The 20,514-nt window shown below is 37.1% G+C and overlaps 1 protein-coding gene across 4 annotated transcripts in view; it reads right to left on the bottom strand.

Moving 5' to 3' along the window:
* Nucleotides 1-1,165: 1,165 nt before the first annotated feature.
* Nucleotides 1,166-20,514, bottom strand: part of LOC129267546 (myelin regulatory factor-like) — a 40,803-nt gene continuing 21,454 nt past the window's right edge. For 2 of the 4 annotated variants that reach the window (XR_010294680.1, XR_010294681.1), the window contains 12 exons: nt 16,605-16,990; nt 15,449-15,616; nt 14,744-14,803; nt 14,227-14,312; nt 13,356-13,466; nt 12,425-12,637; nt 11,576-11,675; nt 9,921-9,992; nt 8,930-9,035; nt 7,649-7,732; nt 4,361-6,058; nt 3,109-3,941 (listed from right to left, as the gene is read on the bottom strand). Coding sequence is in view for 2 of the 4 variants with exons in the window: in XM_064104909.1 (XP_063960979.1) it covers nt 5,957-6,058; nt 7,649-7,732; nt 8,930-9,035; nt 9,921-9,992; nt 11,576-11,675; nt 12,425-12,637; nt 13,356-13,466; nt 14,227-14,312; nt 14,744-14,803; nt 15,449-15,616; nt 16,605-16,990 (1,488 nt within the window). In the remaining 2 variants the exon portion in view is untranslated. Of the gene's footprint in view, nt 6,059-7,648; nt 7,733-8,929; nt 9,036-9,920; nt 9,993-11,575; nt 11,676-12,424; nt 12,638-13,355; nt 13,467-14,226; nt 14,313-14,743; nt 14,804-15,448; nt 15,617-16,604; nt 16,991-20,514 lie in introns of all 4 variants that reach the window. The other 2 variants (XM_064104909.1, XM_064104910.1) reach the window with 1 other exon arrangement.

Genomic DNA, 20,514 nt, shown 5'->3' with positions numbered 1-20,514 from the left:
TCATACTGTTCAAGCAGGGGGGATGAAACAACAGATCACCCCCCCCCCCCCCTTGAACAATAGGCTCACCACTTGGATTTATGCCAGTGGATGTTAAGTCAAGTTTTACATCAGCATAGCACCAAACTGAGGCCATTTCATAAAAATTGTTAAAATAGCAAATTTCCAATAACAGGTAAAAGCTACTGAGGTAGATACCAATGGGAGAGAAAGAGAGACGAAGACAGACATGAGATAGAGAGAGATAGAAAAACAGAGATACAGAGGGGGTAAATTAATAAAAGCATTTGGAGTTCTAATATTTGCATGTTTCACCCTAACTATGAAATGATTTTCCATAGTGGAGTTAACCACTGAGAATTCACGATTGTCATGACCAATCATGATATCAATACCATTATCCAAAATTTATAATTTTAAACATCACACCATCATCCAGACTATCATCACTATCAACGTAACCATCGTCGTCACTGATCATCATCACCATCATCCCCACAACCATCATCACCACCATCACCACGCAGAGTAAAAAATATATGCATCTATAAAATCAAAATACATCTCTAAATAACCACAAAAAAACACACATTACGACACATTTCAGCTATCACATCATCACCACCATGACCACGCAGAGTAAAAAATACATGCATCTATAAAATCAAAATACATCTCTAAATAACCACAAAAAACCACACATTTCAGCTATCACATCATCACAACCACCATGACCACGCAGAGTAAAAAATACATGCATCTATAAAATCAAAATACATCTCTAAATAACCACAAAAATAAAAAAAAATTACAACACATTTCAGCTATCACATCACAACCATCATCATCATCACCACCATGACCACGCAGAGTAAAAAATACATGCATCTATAAAATCAAAATACATCTCTAAATAACCGCAAAAAACCACACATTTCAGCTATCACATCATCATCATCACCACCATGACCACGCAGAGTAAAAAATACATGCATCTATAAAATCAAAATACATCTCTAAATAACCACAAAAAACCACACATTACGACACATTTCAGCTATCACATCATCACAACCACCATGACCACGCAGAGTAAAAAATACATGCATCTATAAAATCAAAATACATCTCTAAATAACCGCAAAAAACCACACATTACGACACATTTCAGCTATCACATCAAAAAATCTTTTAATGAAAGCAGGTGTAACTTATTTCTAATATTGACAACACTTCAAGTGTCTCAAATTTACAACTGATTTGGACTTTATTCCAAACTTGCACCAAATTCATTTTCTTGTATTCAAATTGACTTAAATCTGAATTTGCCCCTCGTACAAGTGTGCCCATCCGATACTATGCAAAAACTATAGCAAAAAATCTATTCTACGGCAGTACTAGAATAATAAGAGACTTGCAACTACTTGCAAGCCAATTTTAGGACTACATGTACATGCAATTGAAAGTCTTGCGAGCATTTGCAAATAAATTTCTACTAAGGTTGAATACTTCTAACAAATCTCTTTTTTCAGCAATACATTTACAACATAATTAAGAAAACAGTCACATCTAGCTTAATTAATCAAATCATAACAATTACAGTTATTCACCTCAGAATATCCCATCTTATACATGTACATGTAGGTAGCGGTATTCCAGGCTGAACATTATAATAAATTAATAAATAGAGAAAAATTAAATAGGCATAAAGCTAAGAGTTTTGTCATATTCTGATTAAAATAAGATATTCAATTATCAAATTTTGTAATATTTTGTGAAAACATTAAATGCATGCTATCATAATTTTAAAATGTCATAACTTTGTTTTTCCATCCATTTTTAATGAAATTTCCAGTGTTTTTGTTAATCTAATTTTACTCTATCTATTAAATCATTTTATTTTCAAGTCTGGTATACCCCTTTATAAAGACACTACATGCACAAGCCTATGCTTGTTGCTTTACAATTTCTAAATTATTTGTCAACTAATCAATCTTTTTTCATCCACATGATTACTCAGTACTGATTTTATTTCAATTTTAAAGTCTTTAAGATATTTCTACCAGACAATTTCTAATAATATAATTCACGATTTCATCAATCTAGAAAAAAAATCACTTTGTTATCTATTTTCTTATTTACATATATGAAGAGTGAGGATAGTACATACATACAAATTTGATAAACATGTGAAATGAAATTGGACTACATACAAAATATTGTGCTTCATTCAAAATTATGTGTTGCTTTGCAAGAAATATACATATGTAATATTTTGTATTTCAATTTCAGAATGTGATTGAAGTTCCTGTCTTGAACATAATCATCCTTCGAAAAATAGATTAGTTATGAAGTTTTGGGACAAGATTTTTCATGGTACTGTAAAGTGTCTTTGATGACATAATTTTCAAAGTGTGTATGTCAGTGGCATTTTTTACAATGGTATTTATTGTGAAAATGCGCTTGCAGCAGGTACTTTTGTATTACCTTGTGCAAGCATAAGATTTAGCTGTAATGCCACTAACATCACAAATGTACAGCTGTGCATTATTTGTTTTATTCACAATATTTTTATTCATTTCTATTATTCATTATTCTTCAAGTATTATCTCATTGCTGGGTTCAAATTTCACTTTCGTTAATCATGGTCGTACAAGTGAAAAGATACTTGGAAATAAAAGATAGAACATATCTGAATTTTCATAGAGTCAATGAAATATATCCAAACTTACAAGTACAATATACATCCACAAAATATATCACTTTCTGTCATTGTATAATGGATATAGCATGAAACTAAATGCACATGTGGTAACCGGTACAAACTATTCACTCCTGCGGCTATAATGAGTGTATATAAAGGTGTAGCAAAATATTCAATATATACATTAAAATTTATGATAAAATATTCATCCGTGTAATCATTAAAAACAGTATAAAAATCACACATTCTATAAGTACACATATTTTGCCAATTTGAGCGTCAAAAAATTTTCTTGTTGCCATATCTAAATTTCACTTCCAATTTTAGAAATATGAAAGTGACAAATTTCTTCTGGATTAACAAGATTTTTGTTTTCTTTTTCCCTTTTTTTGTCTTGTTTATTTGACTGAAAATATTGAGAAAACACTGACAGGATCCAAATTAATTTGATTCTCATAAAACTTAGAAATTCTAGAAAATTGACAGAATTGGCCATATACTTTTAATTTAAAAATTTGATAATTTGTACGAATTGAAAGACATTTATTTGAAGTGGAATGTGTTTAATTCTCAAGCTCCATATAATCTTCAGAACATCTCTTCTTTTCTTAGAGAAGATGAGTTTCATGTCCTGACATATGAGATGATTTCTCCATTCCCCTATTTCCATCATATGTTAATTGAAACCAGGGCCTCATCTTCCAAAGATTTGCAAATTGACCCCATCAACCACAACTATGAAAATCAAGCAATGCCAACATAAACAATGCATGATTGTTTAAAATGTTTTCTAGATTATAATGTATATTCATACATTCATCATTGTCTTGACAATTTAGTGGGCTTCCTCTTTGTTTACAAAGAATTTGTGCAAATCTCCTGTAGGAAAAATTATGACATTGACGGATTTTCAAATATTTGAGGTTGATTGGATCAATCACAACTCTTTGTATGATAGGACCCGGTAGTACAAAACACAATTAAGTACTTGACATGCCAATAACATTAGTACTGTTATGATAAATGGAATTGTTTTGAGTCATGAATATGCAATATTTAAGTAATCATCCAGTGGAATGACCTCCCTAGGAGAGCCTACAAAACTAAAAGAAATTATGGATAAGATAAATCGAGGAATATACTTTGAACTTCATGCAGTGCTGCCTCAAATGTACGGGATAGCTACACCAGGCACTTGTACATAAAAGTATAACGATCAAGTAATTGTGGGGCCCGTCTTACAAAGAGTTGCGATTGATCCGATCAATCGCAACTATGGAAAGCCAGCAAAGTCAACCTATGAAATGCATGTTTGTTCTAGATATGAATGTATATCCATAAAGTCATTGATTTCTTGACAATTTGGTGTGTTTTCCTTTGTTTACAAAGGACATTTTGCAAATTTCCTGTAGAAAAAAAGATGACACTAATGGATTTCCATAGAAGTACGATTGATTGGATCAATCGTAACTCTTTGTAAGACGGGGCCCTGGTGTTCTCTTCTTGTATCTTTCAAAAGAAATATCCCTGTATATGCATGTTTTTTCAACCGGACTATATATGTATATATGAGATAACTATTCAGAATAGCAAAATCTGACACTGCTGAATATGGTATTGTGCATGATGACAAAATGGTGAAATAATTTGCTTTACCAAATCAAAGAGTATTCATTTGTTTTCAAATACATACATGTATTATCCTATCATTCTGGCCCTATAATCAACCCAAACTAATTCAAGATTGTCATTGACCACAAACACCAAAAAGAGATATAGCTTTCTTTTTTTCATGAAAATACATATTTGTAAAATTATTTATTCTATAATAAAATCCTGAAGAATCAAATACATAAGTACTGCATTGAGAGAGTTCTAATAATTGTGTCTAAAAATATTCACCAAGTATTTGAATATGGTATGCATAATATTTATATACATATTTACATAGGCGATCAGAATTTCATCATAAATGCAAAATATCATCAATTTGCTTATTGACCTGTTTGTGTAAAAATATATTCTTCCATGAATATTTGTATGAATTTTTTTTTATGGCAGACTGACCATCCCTCTGTAGGTCGCTTGCCTTGATTGGGGGGGGGGGAGGGAGAGTGGGGTGGGGTGGGAGGAGAGGATTGCAATTAGTGAAACCAGAATTATGTATTTGAAAGCTCTTGAGGACACAACTAACAAGCTTTTTCGCCAAGACATTCCTTGACCGTAGCCTCAGGGTGATTTCAAGTTCGGTGTTAACCTTTTGGTGTTGGCGTTGGGCCAACTTTTACACCGGCAGAGCAGCACCAAACTTGAAATGAGGCGGGTCCAGGGACAAAGGTCACAAGGTATTTACTTAGCATGTACATCAGTTTGTATGGGGAATGTGAAACCATTAAGATGCCAATCACGCACAAGTGTGATAGAGATTTATGACCGGGTGGGTGTTTCATAAAGCTGTTTGTCAGTTACGAGCGTCTTTAAGAACGATTGGTGAACCTTTCTTACGAGCTAAATCATCGCCAATGAATATACCATTTACCATAAGGAAGGATCACCAGTCGTTCTTAGAGTCGCTCTTAACTTATGCGCAGCTTGGTGGGTTTTTCATAAAACTGTTTGCAAGTTACGAGCGTCTTTAAGAACGATTGGTGAACCTTTCTTTCTCGCTGAATAATTATCAATGAAAATTTAATGGTGAATATCATTTACCACAAGAAAGGATCACAAGTCGTTCTTAAAGTCACTCTTAACTTACAAACAGCTACATGAAACGGCCCCCTGTAATATGTAATGTCACTGGAAATTGCCTTATGATAAAAAACTCATTATCTCACAATTCTAACGTGATGTTTGCCAGAGGCTAAGCCAAGCTTAGACAAAGGACTTCTCGCTGGTACATCAAGTTTGCTCTCCCCCCTCAGAAATCTATATTACAGGTGTTTCCAGTGCTTTTCACAAAATCAGGGGTCAGCAAATAAAAATCCATTCCCCATAAGAAATACCACTTAGGCTTGATAATTTGAAGAAAAAAAAGTCTGCAAATCATTAAGAATTACCCCTTTTCTCCATGAAAAGATATTTTCCCACAGCCAAAAATATGAAGAAAACTCTGATGCAGACTTTAGTCTGATAAGGCATCCCTGTCCAATGAACGCTGACGCCTATATTGCTTTAAATTATCAATAATGTGATATTCCATTTTAAAATTTTCACATGCAAATGGTTGATTGAATCTGATGTTGTCGAGCTGATCTATGAAGGGCACAGCGACAGATCCCTTGTGAAACGGAACCAGTATTCTAGGTAATCATCTCCAACATATTCATTCTCCAGTCTGCAGACTGTGTTTGGATCCTGTATTAAAGGATTCATATGAAGCAATTAAAATAAGAATAAATAAGGCCTGAAATTTGCAGAGTAAAAAACAAGAAAAAATGTCTTTAGCTTTGGTAAATCCCCCCTCATACATCTAAATATGATACAATTAATTTCCAAAATAAAACAAATGTGTTTGCAGAATAAAAGAATGTTACAAGCCTATCTTCAGGTTGGTACATTTTTTGTAAATCGGTAAATTGCCAATTCGTCCACTCACCACATGTTCTACCTTCATTTAATCTAATGCCATTCCATCCATCAACATTTCGTCGAACAACCAATTGTTTCAATAACCATTTGGTCCAATCATCACTTCGTCTAATCACCAGTTCGTCTATGACCATTTCGTTTCATAACCAGTTGGTCTCATATTCATTTTATTTTCATTCATTTTGCCCAAGTAACACTTGTCTAATTAGATCAAATGGTATATGGACTAAATGGTTATTGGACCAACTGATTATTAGACGAAATGGTGAGTGGGTGAATTGGCATAGGACCAAATGAAAATAAACCAGAAAATCCTCCCTCATATATCTAAATATAATACAATTCATTACTAAATTATATGAATGTGTATGTCCTAATGCAATTATGATGTTGAGGAAATGAAATCAAAATGTGTTTTATTGGATAAATTTTGCAACTTTCCATGAAAATTCATTTTGATCGGGTGTTTTGATGAGGAAATGAGTTTATCTTTAACAGTACTTCTTCTTCACACCTATATATTTGAAATAATTACATTATAAGAGTTTATTTAACACCATGATTTTCTAGACCTCTTGGAAGTATCGCTGAGATTTTTGGCAGTGTGCACAGCTCATTCTTGAGTGAACCTTCAAAATTAAACCCTCTTTCCCTCCTTATTCTTCACCTCTCTTACTGATTTAATTCTACATTTAATCAAGTAGAATGAGGTGGTTAATGTTGACCAATTTTCACAAGTTATAAATCATTTTTTAAAGACTAGGATGTGCTTTTTCAAGCTCAATTAAAATCTAAAAATTCATTTTGGACTTATTGTTGGTTTCAGGGTGGTAGGTTACATATATGAAATCTTCATTTAGTAAAATCATATTCAATTTAGTAATCATTCCAACTCATTTTCCAATTCTATTATTTTCATCCAATTCCCAAACCACTACTTATCTAAGTTCAGTATAGTATTTCCTTGCATGTTATCACATTAAAAGATTATTTTCTAATTTTTTTTCTCTAATTTACGATTCTCTATCTTGAGAATCTATTTTCTTCGATTAGTCATCAGATTTGTTTCTGCCTTTATTTTTATCACTTTTTTCCTATTTATGATTGTTAATTAATGTATCTTCGTGCTATGTCTTTACCAGTGTTCCCAGTGCATTGGTTGGTTGGGGAGAGGAACCAACAGGTCAAAGTGATTACGTCTGCTCTCCTCTTTCCTGGCTGCTAACTGATGCACTGGGAGGACTGCTACCAAATATTGCATTTATGATATTCTCTGTAATTTTATGTAATGATACTGATATTGTATTTTTAAGTGCCAAATAAATAATAAATAAAATAAATAAATATGATACTAACCTGATCGGTAGCAGGCATGATCCTAAAAACATAGGCACTGTTCTGATAGGCACCAACAGGTAGCTGCCACAAGTGAGCAAAACCCTGAAAATATAAACAAACATCATTAGACCAAATCAAGAACTAGAGATGCTCGGCGGGTCGCGCAGCCGAGCACATGTATCTCCGAACCCACCACGTCATTGCGATATATAGAGCTCACACAGAAATTTGACAAATAAATACAATTATCATGGCGACAATGACACTAGCATGCAGGTCCCCCAAGCCCATCTACCATCCAAGTGTGGTTGAAATGTGACTTACGGTTGCGGAGAAAGAGAGTCTTGCATGTAAACTTCAACGTTGACCTGAAAATGACCTTTGACTTTACCACATGACCTCTGACTGCAGCATAACATGCAGGCCCCCTAAGTCCATCTACCATCCAAGTTTGGTTGAAAAGTGACTTACGGTTGCGGAGTTAGGTGTCATAAGAAATATTGACAGTGCTGGCTCTCCATACATGTAATACTACTACTAATAATAATTGGCATCTATATAGCACTTTTTATTAATCTACGACTGCTCAAAGCGCTTCACAATTATCATTACCCGGTCACTGGACTCATATTATTTCAAGCAGCCTGTTAGGCGCACACTTGCTAAACCAACCACAGTGACGTTTTTTTCCTACCGGTACCCAATTAGCACCTGGGTGAGAGTGGCAAAGTGTGGATTGACACCTTGCCAAAGGACGCTATGCCATGGTGGGATTCGAACACACGACCCTCTGATTAGAAGGCGAGAGTCAGAACCGCTTCACCACGGCGCTTCCACTGTACATGTACATCTATATCAGATTGATAAGATTTGTGACCATGGTGGTTTCCTTGTTTGTTTCAATCGCCAAAGTATTATGACATTAATTGTTTTCCATAAATACTAATTTGATTCATTCACAACAACTGATGATAGTGCCAACATTCTATACATAACATAGCTTTGATTCAATCACAAAGTATTATGACATTACTGGCTTTCCATAAATATTAATTTGATTCAATACAAAAAATAATGATAGTGCCAACATTCTATAGATTAGATTGATCTGATTCAATCACAAAAGAATTGTGATAGTTCTGGATTTTCATAGATAACATTAATTTCAATATACTTGAATGATTGATTTAATCACAAAAATATGACACTGGCGGCTTTCCATAGATGCCATTGACTATTGTACTACAGCAGATGATAATCAAATACTCAAATATGCTTTATGGATGGATGCACACTTACAATTGTGTGTTTGAATGGTTGTGAAGTTTCCAATGATTCAATCGGCTCTGAGCAGAGAGAAGAACCGGTCCAGGAACAGAGAACCATCACAGATTCTTCACTCGTACTGGGAATAAAAACAATCCAAGTAAAATGATGCTAGTCAGTCACATCCAGGTTCTAAATCCTGTTTAGTCCCTGATTACAAGCGTGGACGGATTCACCTCACACTCACAGAGATGACCCTCACCCCCTCCCTCTGCTTTAAACTATTCGGTGTATCCTCCTCCCTCATCCCAACCCACTTACTCTCCTCCACAACTTGCTTCTTCCATGTCTTGTTCGGTCACCCCCTCCACTCTGACCACCCTCCCTCAATCCAACCCTCGTAATCTCCTCCATCACTTGCTTCTTCCATGTCTTCTTTGGTCACCCCCTTCCCCTCTGACCAGCCACCTCAAACTCAAGCGCCCTCTAAAGACAAGATCATTATCCATCCTCATGTAATATTTCACTCTTCATTTTTTTAACATATATATAAGATAGGAACCGAATATAGGATAGAACTCGGAGCCGCCAACCTGAACAAGAACATTTCAGTATTTTTGAAGCTGAAAATCAGTATTTGGTGAGGTAATCAGTAATTTCAAAGAAATACCATTACACAACACACCAGACTGAAACTTAATTAGCATTTTATTTTGCATGAAACCATCAGTATTCTTCTCATTTTTCAGTACTAAATATGGAAAATCCGTACTACTTGGCGGCTCTGCAACTATTGTAGATTCATAACCTGTCGGCCTACTAGGAAAAAAAAAACAATCACAGTGTTTGTTTTTTTCTTTTGCACTGCCTCTTTGTGAACAAGCCAAGTAGCTGAATAGGCCTTTTATCAGCAATAAATCGAATCAATCAAATCAAAACCAATATCTCGGAATTTTAGCACAGCCATGACATCACAAGAGGGTGCACAAGGATTAAAATGCAGGAATTAAGATTCTCTACTCACTTCAAATACAGCTCCAGGAACCTTACTGGCAAATGGGCTGGTACGGCTACTTCATAGGTGAAGTTCCCATTTCTAAAGAGAAATATGAGTGAATGAAAACACTGATAAACACATCTAACAACAAAATGTTATAGGCTTGTTGGGGAAGTTTGATAGTCTTTACAATTTCTGGATTGCACAAAGTAAACAATTCTTTCTGTAATTCCCCCCCCCCCATCCCTCTGCGCCTTGGAATAGTTTACTACATAGATGGCGCATAATAAATGTGTTTATCATTTATTTTAAATAAGATTGCATATTCGATCTGAAAATCAGAGAAATCTGTAGAGCCAGAGGGAATCGAACCTGTTCAACAATCTAATAATGGGAAAGACTTAGATGTTAATCATGAAGATAAGCAGTTGTGACTGTCTAAGTTCAAATTCTTGGGTTCAAAGATATCTCTGTTTGACTTCAGAACTGAATTTGGTAAGGTAAATTAACTCATTGTTCTTCTTTGAATTCTTCCTAATGCTGTTTTCCCCTATTGTAACTTTTGGGCAGATTATCATTATGATAATAAACGCTCATTACCACTACCATCAATACCACCACCACCACAACCATGACCAACATCACCATCATCACCATCATCAACACCATCATCATCAACACCATCATCATCATCACCATCATCAAAATCATAATTATCATCATCACTATCACCATCATCATCATCATCATCATCACCATCATCACCATCATCATCACCATCGTCATCATCACCATCATTACCATCATCACCATCATCATCATCATATACATAATCATTACCATCATCTTCATCATCATCACCATCATCATCACCATCATCATCATCATCATCACCACCATCATCAACATCTTATACATAATCATTACCATCATCTTCATCATCATCATCATCATCATCACCATCATCATCATCATCACCACCATCATCATCATATACATAATCATTACCATCATCATCACCATCATCATCACCATCATCATCATCATCATCACCACCATCATCAACATCATATACATAATCATTACCATCATCTTCATCATCATCACCATCATCATCACCATCATCATCATCATCATCACCACCATCATCAACATCATATACATAATCATCACCATCATCATCACCATCATTACCATCATCATAACCATCGTCTACATAATCATTACCATCATCATCAACATCATCTACATAATCATCATCATCATCACCATCATTACCATCATTACCATCATCATCACCATCAACAACAGTGAAGTGATCACTCTACCACTGAGCCACCATGTTAACATCATTGCCATATTAGTCACCATCATTACCATCATCTTCATCATCATCACCATCATCATCACCATCATTACCATCATCTTCATCTTCATCTTCATCTTCATCTTCATCTTCATCATCATCATCATCATCATCATCATCATCACCATCACCATCATCATCATCATCATCATCATCACCACCATCAAAATCATAATAATCATCATCATCATCATACCATCATCTCATCATCATCACCATCATCATCACAGTCATCATCATCATCATCATCATCACCACCACCACCACCACCATCATCATCCCCATCATCATAATCGTCATCATTATAAACACTTACGCAGTAGAAATGCAGGTTTCTCCACAGTTTGTCTCTGACGTACAGTGTTCTGGGCAGATTGTCTTTTCTCGGTCAACTTGGATGAAATTCACCTCAACTCCTGAAAGACAATCAGAAAATTAACAATATAAACACTAAAATGGGAAAAAAATTAAAGGGGGATTTCACCCTACTGATTACATAAAACAATATACATCATGGCCCCATCTTACAAAGAGTTACGATTGATTGGATCAATCGTAACTCTTTGGAAATCCATCAGTGTCATAATTTTTTTGAGAGGAAATTTGCACAATGTCCTTTGTAAACAAAGAGAAGCATAGTGAATTTTCTAGAAAACAATGAATGCAATTTACATCATAGTTAGAAAATATTTCGAACAAACATGCATAATACATGTTGACGTTGCTGGCCGTCCATAGTTGCGATTGATCGTAACTCTTTGAAAGACGGGGCCCAGGCGTACACGTTTCCTGACAGTATTGACTGGAAATAACAATATTTTCCTCTATTTGGTTTAAATAAAAGCAAAAAAAATTGAAAACGAGACAGACAACCCCGAAACGTAATGCCCCAGGCAATCATCTAGGAAGGCGGAGGTAAAAATACATCCACTCCTTTAAACAATTTGGCTCTGGCTGATAACAATCATTGGCATTCTAAAGGATAATAACTGAACAAATTTACTCAAAATAATTGCTTGGACATAGTAATATTCTTATCAGGCGTGGATCTAGCCGGATTAGACACAATAGCTTTAAGAGGCCGAGTATGGTGCAAAAATAATATGGCCGCTAAAATGGTATTGTGTTCAACCTGGCTATATCCCCCACTGGTTCTTATCCTCACCCATGCTCGTCATCCTCTTCTTCCGACGTAGCGTCGACCTTCTCTTCCTATTCTGCATGTTGACGGAGCCTATCCCCCCGGAGCTTCCGTTCTGAGGCATGGCGTCGGGTACGTCCACCGCAGGGGGTGCGGGTTCTCTGTCGGTCCCAGGCTGGATGGTGGTGGTGGTGGTAGAACTGAGGGGCACACCCTGAGGGGGCAGAGTGGGCGAAGCTACAGGTGGGATGATAAGAAGGGAAGGGGTAAGTCATTGGATGTGTCGCAGTGGGTGTTTCATAAAGCTGTTTGTAAAGTGTTGCCCGACTGGAACATGACCTCAACTGCCGAGTCAGCTACATAGGGATATATCAAGCACAAGAAAGGGTCACCAGTCATTCATATAAGTCGCTCGTAACTTACAAACAGCTTTTTGAGACACCCCCGTGTTTGGATGAAGTGTTAATTGTGGTGTTTGCTCCAGTTTAATCAAGTCAAACCTTTCTATTGAGGCCACCCAAGAGAAAACGAAAAAATAACATCTGTAGATTGGTGACCTTTGTAGACAAGGTCTACAAAGGGTCTACAAAGGTACGGTGGCCACTAAAGACACCCCTACTCTTTGGGTGAAATGTTGAGTTTAGAGCTTCTATGTCAGTAATTTGAGGGGGAAGAATGGAGAGAGAGAGAGGAAGGGGGTTAACCTGACTCTACCTCGCAAGTGAAATGAGTCCTGGGAGCGTTTCATCAACATTTGCCGTCTGACAAGTTGTCAGATCTGACAACTTTCCTTGAATTTGGTTGGCTGAGAAGCACTATTACTATGGTAACTGTCAGATAAAACCTGACTTGCTGGATAAAATATCCGACAAGTCCTTTCATTCAACGCTCCCCAGAGTTACTATGTTAGCTATTAGAGGGGTGTAGAATGAACAGAGGGGTCGATCTTACTTACCCTGAGGATGGAACGTTGAGTTGAGAGCTGCTATATTCGCTATGAGAGGGGGTAGAATGGAAGTCATATCGGTCTTAACGTTGCAGCAATACACTGGAACTGGAGTAGGTTCTGAAAGACAAATACAAAAATACTCCACATTTAACTTGGTCTTTGATTGAGGAAAGATTATGCATCAAATGCATACAATCACACAGTGGACACATTAGACAATGTGGGGGTGAGACCGACAAAGCTGGTGTAGACCCGGGCCCCGTCTAACAAAGAGTATGACCGTAACTCTAGGGAAATCCATCAGTGTCATAATTTTTTATACAGGAAATTTGCAAAATGTCCTTTGTAAACAAAGGAGAACACACCAAATTGTCAAGAAATCAATGAATTAATGGATGTACATTCATATCCAGAAATCTTTTTGAACAAACATGCATTTTATTTCTAAAAAGCATGCTGAGAGCAAAATATTCAGTGAAAATCACTGACTTTTTGTTTCATGAAACATTCCCCAAATGGCATTTTACCTTGGAATACAATGATAATAACAATATCTACATTTAATACTTCATGTTTCTAAACGCATATTACCCCATTCATCTGATCCTAGTATGCCCACACACAACGTATGCACTTTCTTCACTCCTTGGGGAGCATTCCACGACTAAATTGCTAGGTATACTACATAGGCTTCCCCATCCTACCAGGTATCCTTTTAGCACCTGGGTGGAGAGTGGCAAAGTGTGGATGAACGCCTCGACAAAGGACGCTAGGCCATGGTGGGATTCGAACACACGACCCTCTAATTACAGGGCGAGAGTCAGAACTGCTACACAATGCTTCCATGATCTTATTATACAAAAGAAATTGTGCATACCTTTCTGTGTCTGTGGTGTAGTGGTGCGGATTGTGGATGTCTTGGGACCTAGGGTGGTCATGTTGGTCATTGATGGAGCAGAAGATCTGGTAACAAAAAGAAGCTCAATGTAATATAAGGTGCCAGAATTTTATATCATTATTTCAAATCAGTAAACTCACTTCAGCAATCTTCAGAATACGGGCCAATGAGTCATAAAGAACAAAGTACCAGAACAAATAAATTGTTCTTAATCTAAAATTAAACTTAAGTATAACGATCAAAGCAATCGCATAGGAATATACATCACAAAGTATATATAAACAAAATACTAATAAAAATATGGGATACGTTGTAAAAACAGCATTGTCTCATATCAAATCACATCAAGTGAGGTCATAATTCTTCAAATTTGGTCTCACAAGATTGTGCAATGTCATATACATCACTTAAAAATTAGGGTTGAAAACATTAAAATGGAAGGAAGGGGGGTGGGCTTTTCCCCCATCTTCTAAAGGGTTAAATAAATATAACTTACAGCATGCTGACTGCATCATCATTCGTCTCCAGAATGTAGAGAGTGGCAATCGCAGCAAAACTAAAGAAAAAAAATTGAAACGAGATGAATGATAATGGTAATAATGATGATGATTATGATGAAGATAAGGAATATGTTGATGGCCATGATGATGATATTGGTAATAATGATGTTCGTGACACTGACACAGATGATGTTGATGACCATAACTATTTTAATGATAACAATACTATCGCATCAATCAACCACATTCAAATGATTCCATTAAGTAACTAACTCACAGATTAATCCAAATAGCTAAAAAGGAACCTGGATAAATAATTATTGGACCTAGTCCCCATACATATTATTTATATTCAAAAGGCAAAATTTAATAACAATTGTAATATTCATTACACTTTCAAACAGTACATCATGAATATTTACCATGTAGGAAAGACCCTGTATCCTATAACAGGGGCCATTCACACAAGAGAATGCTTACCAGAAGAGCATGTGAATGAGAGCTACTATGATGTTATACAGTTAAATCGTGAACCTTGACCATGTATGAAGGGGCCTGTATCCTATTACAAGGGGCCATTCACATGAGAGAGTGCTTCCCAGAATAGCACGCGAATGAGAGCTACATGTACTATGAATATACAGTGAATCATGAACATTGACGAAGTATGAAAGGGCCCTTTCACACGATAGACTACTCACCAGAAGAGCATGATAAGAATGAGGGCTACTATAAGAAGCTGCATGGAACGCGGAGAGAGACAGGGAGTGATGTCCGATTGACCTTTGCCCTTCTTACTGTTGACGCTCCCATTCCGGTTGTGACGGGACTTGTCCTTACCCCCGGCCGACTTCTTGCTGCCATCTCGGCTGCGATAGGAAAAGAATGCAGTAAGTGAGAGCTAATTCTATAATGGATTATCAATTGACTGATCTCTTCATACAAATAATTAGGAATACATCTTAATTATGCTAGCTTAATATCTCTTATTACATTCTAAATCTGATTTCACCATAATAAACTCCTCTGTCACCTTTTATTTTGTTTTCTCCTGCTTCTATGTCTAACCTGGGCAGTTCAATGGTAAGGTACACTTTTAAGGAGACCGCACACCTTACGAATGGTCTGCGACCCGATTTCAGAATAAAATGTAGTAGAATTTGATGCTAATATTGAGACTTGGAATATCTTACTGTGTAATGTTCTAAATCATTGTACGAATACCCGTGTTCAAATCTGTAACTATGCTATCATCCTTATTAGAATAAAAGCGAATTTAATATCTAGTCGTAATGACGTCATAGCAGTCGTACGATTGGCTACGATTTGAAACTAATTTTGCCTTTACTCCAAAATAAAGGCTTGCAATCTTTCAAAATGGTTATATTAGTATTCTTTCAATTGATTTTAACCTCAAATAAAATGATATGTTCCATTCACATTTTCAGAAAACGAGCAAAATGTGATTTGTTACAAAATCTGATCACGAACAGTCGCAAGGTGTGCGGTGGCCTTTAGTCAACTTGTCAACTTTACTCAACCGTAGACAATAACAATAACAACAAGAGCAACAACAATAGTGTATCAGGGAACAGTCTTGGGATGCACATGGCACAAGTAAAGGGATCATCTTCTCAATCCGCCCTCCACACCTAATCTCCCACTGTTCTTTTCCTCACACTTCCTATGTATCTTTTTTTTCCCTCACCTCAGCGTGCCGACACTTGTGTTCGACTTCAGACTATCAACCCTCTTCAGTTTTTCCAGCATCACTCTCTCTCCCCCTCCCCCTCCCCCTCTCTCTCCCCCCACCACCCCCCTGCCCCTCTCTCTCCCCTTTCCATCTCTTTCCCTCACCTCAGCGTGCCGACACTGGTGTTTGACTTCAGACTATCCACCCTCTTCAGCTTTGCCAGCTTCTGATTCATCTTCTCCAGTTCATCAATCCTGGTCTCCAGGTTATCGGTCAGTCTGACCAGCTCCTTGACCGCTCCTACGTTCTCCATATAAATCCTGTCCTTGTTGACCACCAGGAAGTGCTCGATCTTGGCCCCATTAGGTAGGCTGACCGTCCCGGTCTTATGGACAGCGTCCGGAAGGATGTCCATCACCTCCTGAGCGATGACCCCCGTCTCCACCTGGTCGCACTCGGGTAGGCCGGCCTGCTCGGCGAACTGCGGGATGTACTTGTAGCGCATCACGCGCATCTTGTTGATGTTCTGGAGCTGTTCTCTTGGATCCAGCTGGTAGAAGAAAAAAAGAAGAATAGTGGATGATAATCTAATATGCTTTCCGACAGAGACTGAGCAGTTAAGATTCCTCAGGATTCATTGTTATCATTTTGATTGATAACAATCAATAATTAAGAATATTTCGAAGTGCTAAAGACGAAATGTACCATAGCACATACAATACATGAATACGCATTTAACAATAATAACCACAATTAGTTGTACTGGAAAAATATAGAAATATACAATGAGGAAAAAGCAAAGTTTTAAGGATGATTCATAGCCGACCACCAGTTTCTTGAGGAAAGTTACGGTAAGAGTTTTGTCAGTGAGTTTCACTAGTAGATTTACAAGCCACTGATATTCTTGCATCTGATTGGCTCAGACTGATTTATCAGTGAAAATCACTGATAAAATTGTTCATGAACAAGAAAACAAGTTAAAAGGCAAATAATAATTCTTGCTCAAAAGTTAAAGGGATGGTCCGGGCTGAAAATATTTATGTCTGGATAAGTAGAGTAAAATTCACAGAGCAAAATGATGAAAATTTCATCAAAATCATATAACAAATGTGTGTGTGTGTATTTGAGTTTTGTCAGACGTGTATCAATCAGATATGATTATTTACGTCTGGGACCGACCTTTTAACGTCACCATCCGAAAGACGTGACCAGGGCTCGAACCTCTGCATCAATTTATAACTTCCCCACAGCTTGGATTACAGGCGCACGCCACAACGCCCAGTTGTAAAAACGAAGTTATTGAATTTTAAAGTTTATCATTATTTTGTGAAAACAGTTATTAGCACATGATTCATTTTTTTCATACATGTGAAAATGATGTGTCTCCAAACTCTCCATTATGATGAAATAAGTTGCAGCAATAAATAACTAATGCTAATGGACAATTAATCAGTTGTCAATCCAATTGTTTTAGTTCTTAGTAGAATTTTTTTTTAATAAACCTAATTTCATATAATAAAATACAAAAGAACAAGTGGGGATGTGACATCATCAGCCCACCTAATGAATATTCATAAAGACATGCCTAGAACTGTTTCGCCGGAATATTGCAAATCTAAAATTCCATAACTTCGTTATTTGTTATCCGATTTTGATTAAATTTTCAGCATTTTGCTTTGTTAATTTTACTCTATTTATTGAGATATAAATATCTCCAGCCTGGACCATCCCTTTAAGAATGTCTGTGAGTAAAAATGAACAAAGTAAAAATGGCCTTATTTCTTCCTATTACTTTACACTGTCTTTTTCTTTATTGAGATTTGATGAAAATACAAACGAATCATTCATTGATATGCTGAAACATTTTATTTGCAGCTGTGCATATAACAGGGTTATAATTTTAAGAGTGTCAGGAGTGTCATATCTGACAAACATAAACCTTGGCCGCCAGTGGCCATTCCAGTCCCCCCATATCCGATATCAAATCTCTGATGTCTCATGTACTAACAAAAAACAACTTCACATTCATGGGCAAGCACTACCTACAGATATTCGGTACAGCAATGGGCACCCGGATGGCTCCTTCATTCGCCTGTCTCTTCATGACGAAGCTGGAACAGCAGATGTTAGATTCAGCCCCCTGTCGCCCATGGATTTGGTGGCGTTACATAGAGGACATTTTCTTCATCTGGACCAGGGATGAAGACAGCCTCCATACATTCATTGACCACATCAATTCCTTCCACAGGACCATCAAATTCACTTCTGATTTCTCCCAACAGGAAACCCACTTCCTTGATGTTACAGTCCAGAAAAAGTCTAATGGTATCACCACTACCCTATACTCTAAACCCACAGATACCCACCAGTACCTCCACTCATCCAGCAGCCACCCCCTGTCACTGCAAAACCGGCATCGCTTACAGTCAAGCCCTCAGACCTAGCCGTATCTGCTCCGAGGACCCTGATTTTTCCTTCCATGCCAGGAATTTGCAGAAACATCTCTGTGCCAGGGGCCACGGGGCCAGGGCAGTCCAACTGGCAATTAACAAAGTTCGTTCTCTCCCCAGATCTGAAGTTCTCAAACCAACAAGTGACAAGGAGACCACCGACAGAATACCGCTTGTGACCACCTTCCATCCCAATCTACCCCCTCTCCGCAAAATCCTGTTTGATAACCACCACATTTTACACACTTCTGATCGTCTCCAACAGGCCGTTCCCGATACTCCCCTTCTAGCATACCGACGCCCACCGAATCTCAGGGACCTCATTGTTCGTGCTGAAGTGCCCTCCCTCACTAACCATTCTTCTCCCATACAGCATGGCACCTTCAAATGCACCAGCAACAGGTGCATCATATGTGAAATACACCTTCACGAGGGCGATACTTTCACCAGCAACTCTACCAGCCTGTCTCACCAAATCAAGGGCAACATCACATGCACTACCACTAATGTTGTATATCTCATCACTTGCAGAGTTTGTAGGGTACAATACATAGGGGAAACCAAGACCACACTCAAGAAACGATTCTACGGGCACAGATCCACCGTCAACACAGCAAAGCTGGACACTCCAGTTGGCCGCCATTTTAACCTCCCCAACCACTCCATCACTGACATGATGCTACAGGGCATCGAATCTTTAGGTACCCGTCCTGACTCAGTCCGTACTAGCAGGGAGAAGCTCTGGATGAGACGACTTCGCACCACCCAACCTCATGGCCTGAACATCCAAGAGGGGAACGACTGATTTTCTTTCCTATCCACTTTCAATTTATTTATACATATAATTTTTCCCCTCAGCTCTTTTGAATAGTTACATTATAGTTTCTTACTCTACTTTCCTCCCATATCTCATACAAGCTCAGCTCCAATTTTTCCTTCCTTATTCAGGCGATATAATAATTATTATATATATATATATATATATATATATTTGTTTTTTCTCCACTCACCTCTTTTAGATTTACCACATTTGCTTATTTACATGTATACTATGGTTTCTTCATAATACACCCCCCTTTCTTCTATATTTGCTTTTACCTTTTTAGGCAATTTGCTTCCTCTTTTTCACATATACAGGTTTTTTTTTTGTTTTTTTTCCTACTACATGTATATAGTCTTATGTTTTTTTCCCGTCACACCTAGCGGATTACAATATCAGTTACACCATATGTGTATTTATATATTTTTTCATATACATTTCCTTTTTGGATATATTTATATACATATCACTCATAGATACATATTTACACTTACCTTCTTCTCTTAGTTTGTTTAATGCTTTATCATATATACTTATATGTCTTTTGCACATTATCAGTTGTTCCCCATTCTTTTTCTTTTTTTCCCCCACTCTTATGCACCAGTTTATTAAGCCTTTCTTTGTAACCTGTTTGACCCACCTCTCACTAATTCTCTTGTTTTTCATCCCATTATCACTGTTTTGTTCCAGATCCTGTTTGATGTTGCCTGCCTCATTATTTTAATCCCTCTTGGCTTGAGGTCTTTTACTGGCCTTACTTACAATAACTTCCCTTTGTGTCTGCCTACTCCTTTTCTTTCATCC

This window comes from Lytechinus pictus, chromosome 9, assembly GCF_037042905.1.
Source record: "Lytechinus pictus isolate F3 Inbred chromosome 9, Lp3.0, whole genome shotgun sequence".
NCBI lineage: Eukaryota > Metazoa > Echinodermata > Echinoidea > Temnopleuroida > Toxopneustidae > Lytechinus > Lytechinus pictus.
This window is presented reverse-complemented; position numbering and strand designations above follow the sequence as displayed.